Genomic DNA, 14,577 nt, shown 5'->3' with positions numbered 1-14,577 from the left:
AAGTAACTTCTGAATTGTTTTTGGAACCGGCTATAATAGCCAAGTTAACCTTCTGAGCTATTCCAAGTCTGACCAAGTAGCGGTGCCCATGGTTCGGTTTTTAACCCAGACCCATACTGTTCAAACCGACGAAAAAACCCAAAAAATCAGAGACCGAACAATCCAGAAACCAAAAATCGAAAAAACCAACTCTAAGCGGTTGGTTTTGATTTGATGTTACAAAAAAAAACAAAAACCCAAACAAAAAGAAAACAAAAAAAAAATCCGAGAATAAGTACAAAAAAAAACAATAAAAACCAGAATAATATATAGCCAATTTTCCATCATACTATATTATATATAAACTTCAATAAATGCACCCATAAATAAAGAAAGTTTAATTAAAATCAAAGCTATTACCGATCATACAAATATAACTACATATATCTTTCATTGGGATACGATTTGTTTAGTGTTTTCAATTGGATGACTTTTTATTTAGTTATATAATAAGTATTTAACTTAATAATTAAACCGGGTCGTGAGTTATAACGCCAAAGGTGTCACTATTCATCCATAAAAAACCCATCAAAACAAAAGTAACACAAAAATCCCAAATAACAAAAGTAACACAAAAACCCCAAAGGTGTCACTATCCACCACCAACCAGTAACACCATTACTAATCAACGGTAATATGACAAACATCATCAGTGTCACCATCCTACCATCACCAACCAGCAACACAATCATCGCTGCCACCACTACCATCACCAACCACCACCACCATATCCACCATCAATATATACCAGCACCACCCATCACCATCAGCTTCATAACCATAATTGCCACCATTAACTACCACTACTAGCAACCAACACCACATCCACCAACAAATACTAGCACTACCATCACCATAAAAGCACCACCACCAACCAACACCACCACTAACCAGAAACAGTACCACCAAAAATTTGGTTTCATCGTAAACTTACTCTTTCATCATTAAAATCTTTGGTTTCGTGATAAAAAAAAATAGGCAAAAATAAGTTGAAACCAAATTTGGTTTCATCGTAGAATTTGATGAAAACAATTTTGTTTGGGGTTTTTGTATCAATTTTGTTAAATATGGAGTTTTAATGGATCCCCCAACATATGAACGGAGTTTTTATACTCCAAATTTGGTCACCTTGGTGTTTTACTACTAGTTCTGTAATTAAGTTTTGAACTATAGTAAAATACCAAAGTTGTAATAAAACCCAGAAAAAACCGAAAAACAGACTGAACGGTTTTGGTTTCTAATATTATAAACCAAACCGAACCACGGGCAGCCCTATGACCAAGTCTTGGTCTCCAAAGTACAGTCGGTTACAATAGAAAGGCCAATTCAGTCATTTAGAACATAAAACATACGGATATTTAAGCAAACACATAAAAATTAGTTCAGATAAGATGGTATACTATACCCATAAATCTCATTTTCATAAGCGTCTCTCTTTGTCTGTCTAGATTTTCTAGTTTCTCATAAGATACCCAACGAACCAATAACGCTCCTCCAGTTCTGTCTGAAACAAAGAAAGCCGTTGTAGGTTGTGATGAGAAGGCCAGTTACGATTGTTGCTTAACGCCACGTTCTCACTTGTGATTTAAAACACACGCATCATAATTTATTTTCTTCTTCTTCATCATCATCATCTATCTCGCTCTGTCATCACACAGTCTCTCTCTGTCTTGTCTTAGTTTCTGGAAGAACAGCAAACAGAAACATGGAACCAGATAGTCAGATATCAGAAACTGACTCAAAAATCCCAGAAATAGTGAATCAGACAATGGAATTACTAATCCAATCTAGTGATCCTTGTTCTAAAATCCAAGCAGCTAAAGATATTCGAAGACTAACAAAAACATCTCAGAAATATCGTCGTCATTTCTCTGGGGCTATTCAGTATCTGGTTTCTATGCTTAGATCTAATTCTGTCGAATTCAATGAAGCTTCACTTCTTGCTCTTCTCAATCTTGCCGTCAAAGATGAAAAGTATGTTCCTTTTCCCTCCTTCGCTATTCATTTTTTGTTTTGTTTTGTTTAATTAGATTGATATGGGTAATTGGGTTTTCTTGGAAAAGATTAACAATTTGAAGTCTTTATTCGATTCGTGTATGATATTTCTGAATGTGAAATTGTTCTTTATTTCAGATATATCTCTCCTTCTTTTACTTTAATTGCTCTCTTTCTCACTTTTGATTTGTTTTGTCGAATCAAATTAGATAGCTCTGAATTTTATACCTTTTGGAAATTTGGGGTTTGCTTAATTAAATTATTAGATTAAACTTAACTGAAATCGTTTCATTTGGATTTTAGTAAGAGAAATAATATACAAATACTAGCTAGAATTTGAAGATGAATCTATTTTTTGGGGTAAAGATTCTGTTTATACCTAATTCTAGGTAATTCTGTACTAGTGAGTGTGTTGTTTTTCAGGTTATTAGTATAATCCTCATCAATAAGTTAGTCAAATTTTCAAGAACTGTTTCTGTCACCTCATTAGTCTTGAGCATTGGCTTAAGAATCATTCATATTTGATACAGTAGATTCTAGTTTTCCTGGATGCTAATCTGTGGCTCAAGCCTCCAACTATTGAATTAGCATGAATAAATGTCCGGTTGTTATGTTAATTGCCTATGTCTAGTTTGGTTAAATTCAAGATTTCTAGATTCGTGACGTTAGCGTAGTCTGCTGCCAAGAAATGTATGTAGAAAATGATTTAAATTTGCAACTTGAAGTATTTTAACTTGGAAGCAGTTGTTTTGATTTGAATTTTCTTACTTTACTCATTTGTGCCGATCCACATCTTTATTGTATTCATGTGTTCTCTGGCTGTACTTACACATGATATTTGGCCAAGTGATGTAGTTGACTTAGTGACACTGTAACCATGTTGCTGTATTTTGAATCTTCCATGTTCATTTCGGTTAAGCCAGCTCATGAAATGGTAATAGTCCTTTGCCAGATTGATGCAGTCAGTCTAATGACTTCTCGCCTTCTGCCGTGCAGGAATAAGGTCAAGATTGTAGATGCAGGAGCCCTTGAACCGCTAATATGTTTTCTTCGGTCTGATAGTACAACTTTGAGAGAATATGCAACTGCTGCTTTACTCACTCTCTCTGCTTCTGCAATTAACAAGCCAACCATCAGTTCCTCTGGTGCTATCCCTCTTCTTGTTGAAATACTTCGTGATGGGTCCCCACAAGCAAAAGTTGATTCAGTGATGACTCTATACAATCTGTCTACAGGGCGAGAAAATCTCTCTGTAATTCTCTCAGAAAAAGCCATCTCTCCATTGGTGAATTTGCTCAAGAGCTGCAAAAAATCATCAAAAACAACTGAAAAATGCAGTGCTCTTATCGAATCTTTATTAGATTTTGACGAGGGAAGGTCTGCGTTAACAAGTGAAGAAGGGGGAGTACTTGCAGTAGTAGAGGTTCTCGAGAACGGATCGCCCCAAAGCCGTGAATGTGCTGTTGGTGCACTATTAAAGATGTGTGAGAGTGACCGAGATAGATATAGAGAACCCATACTCAAGGAAGGGGTTATACCTGGTCTTCTCGAGTTGACAGTTCAAGGAACACCGAGATCTCAAGCAAAAGCACGCACCCTTTTGCAGTTATTAAGAGACTCTCCATATCCAAGATCCGAATTTGAGGCTGACACACTAGAAAACATAGTGTGCGACATTGTGTCTCAAATTGACGGGGAAGATCGAGGCGGAAAGGCAAAAAAGATGTTGGCAGAAATGGTTCAAGTCAGTATGGAACAAAGCTTGAGACATTTACAACAGAGGGCATTAGTATGTACACCAACTGAAATGCCACTCACTAAATGTAGATCCAAAGTGTCGTCCAAATGATTGTTTTAGGTTCTTGTATCAAGGTTGGGGTGGGGGAAATTGGTTTTGATTCTCCATGAAGAAATAAGAAGACAGAGTGAATGCCAGTCCAGGCCTTGATTGGTATCAGGTGACTGGTGAGTCCTATGATCTTTAGATGATTTTCTATGTTGTCAAAAGTGTACGGTTGGTTACTTGGTTTTAGGGCTGCACATGGGCGGGTATGGGCGGGTATAAGCTAAAACCAACCTCGCACCCACAGACTGCGGTTTTTTTTTTTCATAACCAACCCCACACCCACAAACAGCGGGCGGGTTTTGTTACCCGCCCGCTACGGGTTGGGCGGGTATGGGTTTAAACGGGTTTAAACCCGCTTTATATTCAAGTATTTAGAGTAACTTCTATTCTCCTTGATTAAGTGAGAAAAAAAAACCAAAACCCCCAAAATATTCATATCTAGGAAGTTCACAGATGAAGATTAAGTGTTGAATCTGTTGATTTTTCGATTGTTGTCGATTTCTGGTGAAGATTCGAAGTTGTTGTTGTCGATTTCTGGTGAAGATTTCTGGTAATTGTCGTTCGTAGGTGAAGAAGAAGAACTGAGGAGGAAGAAGAGGAGAGGCCGAACAGAGAGAAGAGTGTAGAAAGTGAATGAGGGTTATCAGTTATCCTATCTACTAGTATTAGGGTTTCATAATGGACGACTAGGATTAGTTTTATCTAATGGTATATAATCTGCGGGTTTTTTGGGCGGGTATGGGCGGGTATTAGCTTAAACCAACCTCGCACCCACAGACAGCGGGTTTTTTTTTTCATAACCAACCCCGCACCCACAACGGGCGGGTATGGATTAAAAACCCACGGATTTAGCGGGTACGGGTGGGTTTGGGTATCGTGGGTGGGTCTTGTGCAGCCCTACTTGGTTTGTATTTATGAAATAATTCCAACAAAAAAAAGAAACCTGTTTTTAACCTTGCGAATACGTTGTTTGTCGCTCTTCGACCTCTCTAGCTTAATGTCCCCAGAACCCCTCTGCAATTCTTACTGGCATGGCTCCATATACTGTTTTTACCATATCACTTGAGTCTTAAGAAAGTGAATAATGTACTTTAGTGAACAGAAAACAAAACTAGAATGGAAAAAATAAAAAAACAAATAAGTTTGATCTAGTTGCATTAGCCCAAGCAATTTGGTACAACAGAAATAAAATCCGTGGCTTATCGCCAAAATACCGAAAACAAATGCAAACCAAATTAGTCCAAGAAGCCAGTTCAAATCATGATCAGTTGATCATTTTGTAACAACTTATCGAGGATTACGAACTGAGACACTCTTAAGGAAAGAGCCTGTTCTTGAAATGCTCTTAACGAAAGAACCGCTCTTTGTTAACTCGCGGAGAGGCTTATCAGTAAACCTTATTAAGTTATACACAGCAGCTCCAATAATGGCTCCGACTATAGGTCCCACTACATACACCCAAAGTCCTTTGAAGTTCCGCATCGCGATGGCAGGTCCGATACTCCTTGCTGGGTTCATTGATGCCCCAGTAACAGGTCTGCAGCAGCAAAATGTCATTTCATTGCAGTATTAACAAATGAGTTGAGATTCTTAAATTGTCATGGCTTTAATCATTAATGTGGTTTAATTACCCAGCAACAAGGACATTCAGTAGAATAGTTGATCCAATAGCGATTCCGGCCAGTTCACCAATCTGTGAAATTCAAAGCCAAAAAACTCACAACTTTCGGAAAGACATTTTAATATCCTGTAGTAGCAACTTGTGAATGAATAGATGGTGGGTTACTTACAGCTCTGTTATCAGTGGCAACCCCGGATATGACAAACATGAGGAGAAAAGTGATGATGAACTCCAGGATTAGGGACTGAAAATCAGAACCAACTGGAGTTGTTCCGAAGAAATGTTTAGGCTCCACGGGAAGTGTAACCAACAGTGTGCAACTTGCAGCTAATGAGCCCAGTACTTGAGCTATAATGTATGGAATTACCTGCACTCCATATACATATAAACAAGACAATTGACTAAAGTTTATCAATCTACAATAAATGTGATATATAAACGAGATGCAGTATGTTCCATTTCAGGTCAAGCAACAGTTGTCAAAAATTGCGTCAAAACGAACTACGGAAAGAAGATGCGCCTCTTTTTATATTTCTGTCTACAATTAGACAGGGATGTCCACAGATATGTATTTTCATCGTTCAAAATCATAAATATGTAACTAGTTTTGATAAATCGAGAAACTTTTACGTTTTACCTCCAACCAAGGAAACCTTCGAAAAATGGCGAAGGTAATGGTGACAGCAGGATTGAAATGAGCACCAGAGATATGACCAACGGAGTAAACCATAACCATTACTATCAAACCCCATGTTATACAAATCCCTGGGAATGATACCGATCCGTAAATCTTATTAACTGCTACCGACCCACACCCAGCAAATATCACAAAATATGTTCCCACAAATTCTGCTATTATCTACAATCAACAAGAAATCATAATTAAACTATACTTCCTGATGAATCTCACGGCGGGTTTCGCTCTGAAAGTAATACTTTCTCCATTTCAAAAAGATATATTTGTTTTACGTGTGGACTGTTTATATTTGGAGAGATGGTAAAGCAGCTGGAAATTGAATCGAAGAAAAATATTACCTTCTGAGTGAATTTTACAACCTCAGGACTAGCACAAACATGGCACCGAGGACTTTCCGGTGCTCCCCTTCCTTCCTCAAGTTCTTGTTCCATTTTGTTTCAAACTTTGTCAATCGAAGAACTTTCTCAATAAAATGTAGATTTGAGATTATAATACGTGCATGGGAACAAACATTCTGTAGAAACAAAGAAGAAGAGATAGATGCTGATGATATGTGAATTTTTTTTTTTGCTGTTTTTAAGGTGGTTGTTTACGTGTAATGCGGTTTTGATTACTATCTGTTAAAAACCGGATAAAACTAAGGTGATCTGTTGATGTGTGTGTATTTTTGACTTTTTATTTACTTGTTCTCACACTTCTGACTCATTTTTTTTTAATCATTTTCTACTGCTTCCATTAATTTTACTGGATCATGTATCATTATAGTAAATAAACCGTTTGACCAGGTAAAAGTTAAACTAATGAACAAGCGAATATCTTTCGCCAGGTCTATACAGGTAGGATTGCGATCATAATGCCGCATTGGTCTCGATGAATTCTCTTCTCTTCTTTTTCTGTCTTTGTTCCCTGCCGACTGCCGAGTCCCATATGAAATTTACAGCGAGGAATGAGATTTATAGCGCCGTGCATGTGTGGCAGAAAAGCCAACCGTTAATTACTAACTGGACCACTCAATACAAATGGTTAAATGAACGCTCCTCTGACGAATGTGCACAAAATATAATTTGTTACTTGCTTAGAGCCTCTCCAATGGAATATGTGTGAAGGAAAAAGTCAAAATTCATGTAGATAGGATCCACAATAATATTTGTAAAACATCATCTCCAACCCATTGATGTGAAGATAATGTGGCAAAAAAAAAAAATTAGATATCCTCTAGGTGAACCTCTAGTTTTAGATATTCAGTTAGAGGATATTTTCTCATCCCAGTCACTCTTTTATTAATAAAAGTCACTGAAAAATAAAAATGGAAAGAATTTTAACCAATTATATACCTACAAATAAGTAAACAAATAATATAAAATTTTATGGGTTGGAGAAGAAACCTTATTTTTCCTAATATTTAGGATTTGATACTCAAAGGATGTCTTAGAAGTGATGCCACATATGAAATATTCACATTCACCATCGGAGAAGCTCCTGGCTATAAACTGTTCACTCAAAGGAGATTAGTTAAAAATGAAAACTCCTCTCATTTCTCTCTCTTGCGATAAGAGGGGCTAGATTACCTAAACTGTCGTCGGCTCAAGAAGGCTTTTCGCTACTATACCCTTATTTATGTTACTTAGGTATCATCACCAAGTCCAGCTATGTGTACACTCCTTTAACGAGTGTATACAAACGAAACAACCCCACCAGTTGTTTTTTTTTTTTTGGATAATTAAGAAATTTTATTTATAAAGTTAGGTTAGAGAAAAGTTATGATCTCTAGCCAAAAGATTAAAAATAGTAGGAGGAAAGTTTCTATATAGCTTCATATTGGTTTTATCTCCTCTAACAAATTTAGAGATAGCATCTGCAACCTGAACATTCCTACTAACTAAAGAAAAACAACAACTTTCAAATAACTGACTACGATGTCTTATTTCTTTGATGATATTCGTTCGAACCCAGTGGGTATAAGAATAATCACCAACAATAAATAAAATCACTAATTTTTCATTTGTTTTAATATGAAGTTTCTTTAGCTGCAAAGCTTCCCTCCATACCAAGGATTCATGCATCGTCATACATTCAGCTTCCTCCGGCATAAACACCTTTATGCGAAAGACCCCCCTGATGCCAACACATTGACATGTGTCCTCTCGCAAGAGAAAACCAGTACCAACATTATTAGTATCATATCAAAAAGAAGCATCTATGTTCATTAAATGTAACTAATTTAGGAAGTTTCCAATCAGATTTAAGTGAACAAAAACAAATATAGGTGGATTAAGGACTATCATGCAGTTTAATGGAATGCAAACATTGTGTCAAGTAATAATTAATTCCATAGACAGAGTCAAAAGGGTTTAGAGATTTTCCTTGAAAGCCAGACTCACATCCGTCTTTAAATAGTATCCATGAACATATCACGAGTTTGTGAGACCACTCTTCATCATCCACATTATAATTATCAGAAAACTATGACATTGAGCGACTGAATTGCAACCTCTCCTGACAGCATCAATGTCAATGTTTATGCTTCTCCAGATAGCCCTAGCATGTATGCCCACCATTATGACATGTTCCATAATATCATCATAGTTGTCACAGACTCCACAAAGAATATCAATGATGAGATTAAACCTAGCTAATCTGCTCCTAGTGGGAATAATTTCCCTTATGCATTTCCATATATATATATATAACTTAATCCGATAAGGTATCCTGTTATTCCATAAACGCTTCCAGATTTATGGTAGAACAACATAACCATTAACCTGAGCATCAGCAAAACTTGTTGTTAACATCTTGTAAGTACTTTTAACCGAGAATTTGTCATCTTTAAAAGGCATCCAGATAATGTTGTCTTCTCTTGAAGTATCAATGAACATGCTTAGAATACAAACATTAGTGGTACTGTCAAGAGAGTGTTGACTGGACAAGCATTCCAAGATTCTGAATTAGGAAACAAAAGCTCATTCACAAACTTGAAATCCCTGAAATTATCAGTAACAAGCGTGGGAAGATGATGAATCCAACAACCCGTTTATCATCTCAAATTTTATTCTTTAACCGCTACTAATCTTCATAAAATATTTTTCCTTGACTATCTTCAAACCCTCTTGTATACCATTCCATACCTAAAAAATGTTATGCGAAGACAAGATGCAATTAATGATCTCCTGAAATACTTTGATTGAAGGACTTGGTCACAGCTGAGAGGGTTATGTGCATATTCTCCATGCTAACTTAGCAAGCACTGCTAATTTTAGTTTTTTCAGATCTCGTAAAGCTAAGCCTCCTTGATTTTTTGGTTTATAGAGCTTATGCTATAAGCGAGCAAATTGGCACCTCTATTAGAAGAAAATCCACATAAATATTTACTTTGAATGGAAGTGAGTTGACTAGTGAGATTTTTTGTAAGAAGAAAGATGCCTATCTAATATAGAGGAATTGTGTTTAACAAATGCTTAATCATTATTGACCTCCCGTCCCGAGTTAGGGGTGTAGACGACCAACAAGATTAACTTGTGCTCAAGATTTTCTTTGATGGCACTAAATGACTTATTTGGAATGACCCAAAGTGAGAGGAGACCGTTAATATATTTCCTTAGAGTTCATAGTTTTGACACCAAGTATACGAGTAAGGTCTGATGCTACTTTTGGCTTCGTACACTTGCTAAAATAAACAGAGGATTTTTCGAAGTTAATTACCTGACCAGAAAGTGTGTTGAATTCCTGAAGCAAACTTATAAAATAACAGAAGTGAGTGTATCTTGAGTGAAGATCAAATAATCGTCTCTGAAAAGGAGATTACTTATGGCTAGAGAATTGCCACATGCCACTCTAATACCTATAATGAATTGTTATGCTGAGATTCAGAGATTTTTCTAGAGGGAGAAAGTCCGAGCAACGTGAGCCATTCAACATTACTGTAAGAGTGGTAGTGATAATGCATTAATAAAATAAATCACACCATTCATCACTAAACCCAAAATATTGAAGTACCTTTATAAGGAATCTTCACTCTAATCTACCGAAAGCTTTCGACATATCCAGTTGGAGCGTCGTCCATCTATTTTCTCGTCTGTTTTTCTTTTCTTTTTAACTTGATTTTAATTTTGAAGGTAATATGAATATCTACTATATCTACACATTGCCTAATATATAGTCTTTTCAAAATAAGAAAGAGTTCATGAATTATCAAAAAATTATTATCTTCATTTTTAACGTTTTATAAGAACTAGTGTGAAACTCGTGCTACGCACCGGGTATGATGGGAATCATTTCCCATTTGGTGAGGCGGGGCTTCGCCCCGCACCCGTTCCAGAAGGGGTTCCAGTTAACAATTTGATTTTAATATTAACATTAAAGAAATGATATTAACTTAAAATAGCTAGATAGATCTAAAGTGCGAAGCATATGAAGTGATTCCCGTCGAAGATTATGTAATCAAGGAAATGCATTGATATATACTACCTTCGTTTCTGGAAAAGAGATACTTTCACTTTTTCATTTTAGCCTAAAAATAGGCCAAATTGAAAAAGTGAAAGTTACACTTTTCCAAAAACGGAGGGAGTATTTCTATAGAAATTATGTACTTGTATTAAGAATCAATCAACCAATCAAATGCTCCTCCATGCTCCAACTTCCTGTAGTTAAATGAAAAATCACACTCATTATATAATTGTATCAACATATGATATTAGAAATACCTAAAAAGTGATAATAATAATAATAATAATAAAAATAGATTGTGAATTATTTATAATGAAAAGCATATGAAGTGCTTCCCGTCGAAGATGATGTAATTTAGGGAACGCATTGATATATATTTCTTTGCAAATCATGTACTTGCGTTAAGATTCAAGTGGCCAACTTCACTGCTTTTCCAGACTCCAGCTCCCTGTAATTAAATGAAAATCCACTCATATAGTTGTATCAATATATGATAATGGAGACACTATAAAAAAACACGATATTAACATAAAACAGATTGCCAACTCTAAATAATACAAAGCATAAGAAGCTCTTCCCGTCAAAGAAGATGTAATCAAGGGAATGCACTGATATATCTTTCTTTAAAAATCAAATATGAATTCTGGCTACCAGTGTGAGGCCTTTCTTGAATTCCTCGCTTCAAGAGACATCTTAAACAATGTATATTAGAATAGACAAAAGTCAAAAAAAAATGCAAGAAATCTGTAAATATTCAGTCAAGAACGTGTATACTTGAGTACTGATTATGTTTTTTGATTGTGATTGTAGTAAATAGGATTCGTTTCAGACTTGTGAAGGAAATGGAATTTTTAGATTTAATAAAAATATATATACAAAAATATTAACAATGGGAGAGAGGTACTGGGACTAAGAATTTGGCCGAATTCACTACACAGGGTTCATTCATATATTCTTTGACAATTTAAAACCCAATAAAATTAACATGGACTCTGATTTTGCCAAGATAGATTCTCAAAACATCGATTGTAAGTCCTAAGCATGATGTATCAAAACACCTAAGCTAAGCATACATCATAAAATTAAATAACAACCAATTAATTCAAATCATATTTCAATTTTAAATTAATGAAAAAGTCATAAAAAATAAAAAAATAAATTTACCCGTGTATGAAATCACCCTCCTCCATCGTCCCAGTGTTGGGTTTAGCTCATCATGATAAAAACACGCTCAAAATATTTATTTATTGCTCAAATGGTATTTACAATGAAGAGAAGAAGAGAAAATGATGTAAACAGCTAATGTGCGACCCACAGGAAGCGTCACAAAAGAACGATAAAAGGGAAGTGCTATTGTCGTTGTGGTTCTAAGACCCACACCTACGACCCACGCCTGTGAGTCTGTTTCACTGTTGATAAACGACTGTCCCTGCGAGTATGTTCTTCGTGTTCTTGGTGTTCTTCATCATCAGCAGGAGCAGAAACAGAGTTTCATCAACTCTTGATTTCTCGCTCCTGAGCTCTCCTATCGACCCCAAACTCTCGACACCTCTTCTATGAGTCCCCAGCACTCTATATATACTCCACGGGATCAAGAAGTCTCGCTATAACTCGAGATAATTCTCTCTTAACTCGGTTTGATGAAAAAATATTCTGGGAATATTTTCTTCCCTGATTTAGCTTCTCACGCGTAGATTTTCATCCTGGTCACTCTAGAAATGTTTACACACGACCCGCAATGTTGCTAGAGCCCTCATGCATGAGAAGAACACGCTCAAATCTTCTCCAATCCCGTGTCCAACCCGTGTTTCCCTATTTTGCATTCCGTGAATTATCCAGCTAATTCTGGCCAAATTTGATCGAACCAAAATCCCAAAACGTGTTTGCTAGGACATATCACAACTTCCTACCAAAAATCAGCCATTGAATCGCCCTAAAACACGTTCAAAAATTCAAACAAAACATCTGCCAGTTGATAGTATTTTTTTCCCGCCAATTTTTGGTTTTTGAATTTGGGAAGAAGATGTCCTCCCTCCTAACCAGAACTGGGGTGCGAATAGCAGCTACCTTTGGGGTGACCTGGGGTGCCCCTTAGTAATTGAGGTGCCCCTTATCCAACGGTGAGAGTCCGAATAACACGTGTCCTCCGGGGCTTTTACCAACTTTTCGAGCCGAATTTTCCAAAAAATGTTTATTTTTCAAAGGTTCCTACAAACACATAAACACCAAAATTAGTACAAACTCGAGTGCCAACAATATGTAGTATTGAGATCAAATTAAACACAAAAATGTGTCTATCAAATACCCCCAAACTTATTATTTGCTAGTCCTCGAGCAAAATTTATTTTTGAAAAGATAAAAAGACTACACTTAGCACGTGCAGCAGGCCGTTAAACCGCTAGGTGGACCTAGCGGCGGAGTGTTGTCTCCGGAGGGTTTACCAGAGGTGTACCCACAAAACCTTTTCTCCTAATTGGTCACAAATATCCAAAGATCTATGAGGACATACATATTCTCAACCTATCTCCAAGTAAGTAGAATGCCAGAGAAATTAAAGGTGTCAGCTCTAAAGCTGACTGAAGAAAAGGGGAGACATTTCCACACCACTGCTAGATAAAGAGATATCCGCTACACAGCTAGATAAACATTGTAAGATGCGTCCGCTGCTTTACAGCTGGATAAGATTAGGAGAGAGATAAAAATGAGAGGGACATCTCCTACACAGCTGGACTAATTACGTGTAATGAGTTAAACCAGTGCTGGAAATATTTTGTGCCAGATTGAAAGCAGACTAACAAAGCAACCAAAATGCATCTTTCTTCGACTCTCTCACAGTGCTCAGTAGAAACAACGCCTTCTTCGGTCTTCAACTGTTGATGATAAACTCTCGAACCTCATAGAACCTTGACAATTAACTCTTCTCTTCGATTTATTGCTTGACTTATAAATTTCTTCTTCCCTATGGCCTTATTGAACAAAAAGAACGTAATGATGTTTCATTTTTTCTTTTTTTTTCATTTTTCATTTTTTTTTTCATTTTTTTTTTTTTTTTTTTTTTTTTTTTTTTTTTTTTTTTTTTTTTTTGAAAAAATTACAAGACAAAAATTTACATGGTCATGAGAGAAGGACATTCAAAACTTGGATCTTCGCAACTTGTGATGTCTTGGTATCATGGATTCTAACAACTTATATCATTTGCTCTTATAACTTCAAATTTGATTTTTGAATTATTCTCTTCTATTGTTGCTTCTAAACCTAAAATGTCTTCAACTTTCTTCATAGATTTTGAGGTCGCTCCGCTTGTTGATGATGATAAATTTATACTGAGAGAGAGTCGCAATCCAGTAACTAAGACTACATTGTGAGGTTGCTTTGTCTTTCTGGCATTTCCCTGACCTACTTGCCTTTCCATAATGTATGGTTAGGTCCATCACGGTTGCCCTCTAAAAGGAACAAGTTCTCTCCTGAATTTCAAGGATCTCGATGTCTTTTTCTCTAATGTCTCAATAAGTTGTTATCTTTAGCATTCCAATTTCTATCTTTTCGGTGAGAAACAGTATGTAAACTTAGATAACCGGATACCATGTGACGCTAGAAGTTTCAAAAGTGCAACTAAAAAGTTTCTCCCATACCCCCAAACTTAAATCTAACATTGTCCTCAATGTTCTAAAGATAAAATTAAAAGCATATGAACAAGGAGAAACTATTACCATTTGAAGCAAAAGAGTTAAGGAAAGATATTACCGTGTCGCATGAGATTGGGTTACCTCCAAAGAAGTGCTAATTTTAAAGTCTTCAGCCAGACATCGGAAGGAATTAGTCACCTCATAGAATCAAAAAGTAACAGCCGAAATAACTGTGGGTCTTCAAAACCAAAAAGAGCTGACCAAAGGAAACTACAATAACCCAAGAAAGTGAACAAGGATAGCATGCCCT

The 14,577-nt window shown here is 36.3% G+C and overlaps 2 protein-coding genes across 3 annotated transcripts; one reads left to right on the top strand and one right to left on the bottom strand.

Moving 5' to 3' along the window:
• Positions 1-1,440: 1,440 nt before the first annotated feature.
• LOC113275476 (U-box domain-containing protein 4-like) lies at positions 1,441-4,844 on the top strand. Of its 2 annotated transcripts, XR_003323616.1 has the most exons (3): positions 1,441-2,013; positions 3,031-4,060; positions 4,785-4,844. XR_003323616.1 is itself a non-coding variant. In XM_026524981.1 (2 exons), exons 1-2 carry the CDS (start codon positions 1,745-1,747, stop codon positions 3,881-3,883), a joined length of 1,122 nt encoding a protein of 373 aa, XP_026380766.1. In that variant the 5' UTR covers positions 1,441-1,744; the 3' UTR covers positions 3,884-4,104. The 2 variants fall into 2 exon arrangements, 1 of the variants encoding a protein (XP_026380766.1); XM_026524981.1 differs by lacking the exon at positions 4,785-4,844 and having other exon boundaries at positions 3,031-4,104.
• A 105-nt stretch (positions 4,845-4,949) lies between these two features.
• LOC113275477 (probable aquaporin NIP-type) lies at positions 4,950-6,896 on the bottom strand. Its single transcript, XM_026524982.1, has 5 exons — positions 6,537-6,896; positions 6,139-6,360; positions 5,671-5,868; positions 5,512-5,573; positions 4,950-5,417 (listed from the first exon to the last, which is right to left on the bottom strand). Exons 1-5 carry the CDS (start codon positions 6,627-6,629, stop codon positions 5,168-5,170), a joined length of 825 nt encoding a protein of 274 aa, XP_026380767.1. The 5' UTR covers positions 6,630-6,896; the 3' UTR covers positions 4,950-5,167.
• Between the last annotated feature and the right edge of the window lie 7,681 nt (positions 6,897-14,577).

The sequence above is a fragment of the Papaver somniferum genome, chromosome 4 (genome assembly GCF_003573695.1).
Source record: "Papaver somniferum cultivar HN1 chromosome 4, ASM357369v1, whole genome shotgun sequence".
NCBI lineage: Eukaryota > Viridiplantae > Streptophyta > Magnoliopsida > Ranunculales > Papaveraceae > Papaver > Papaver somniferum.
The sequence above is the reverse complement of the archived record's forward strand: the minus strand, read 5'-3'. Positions and strand labels throughout refer to the sequence as shown.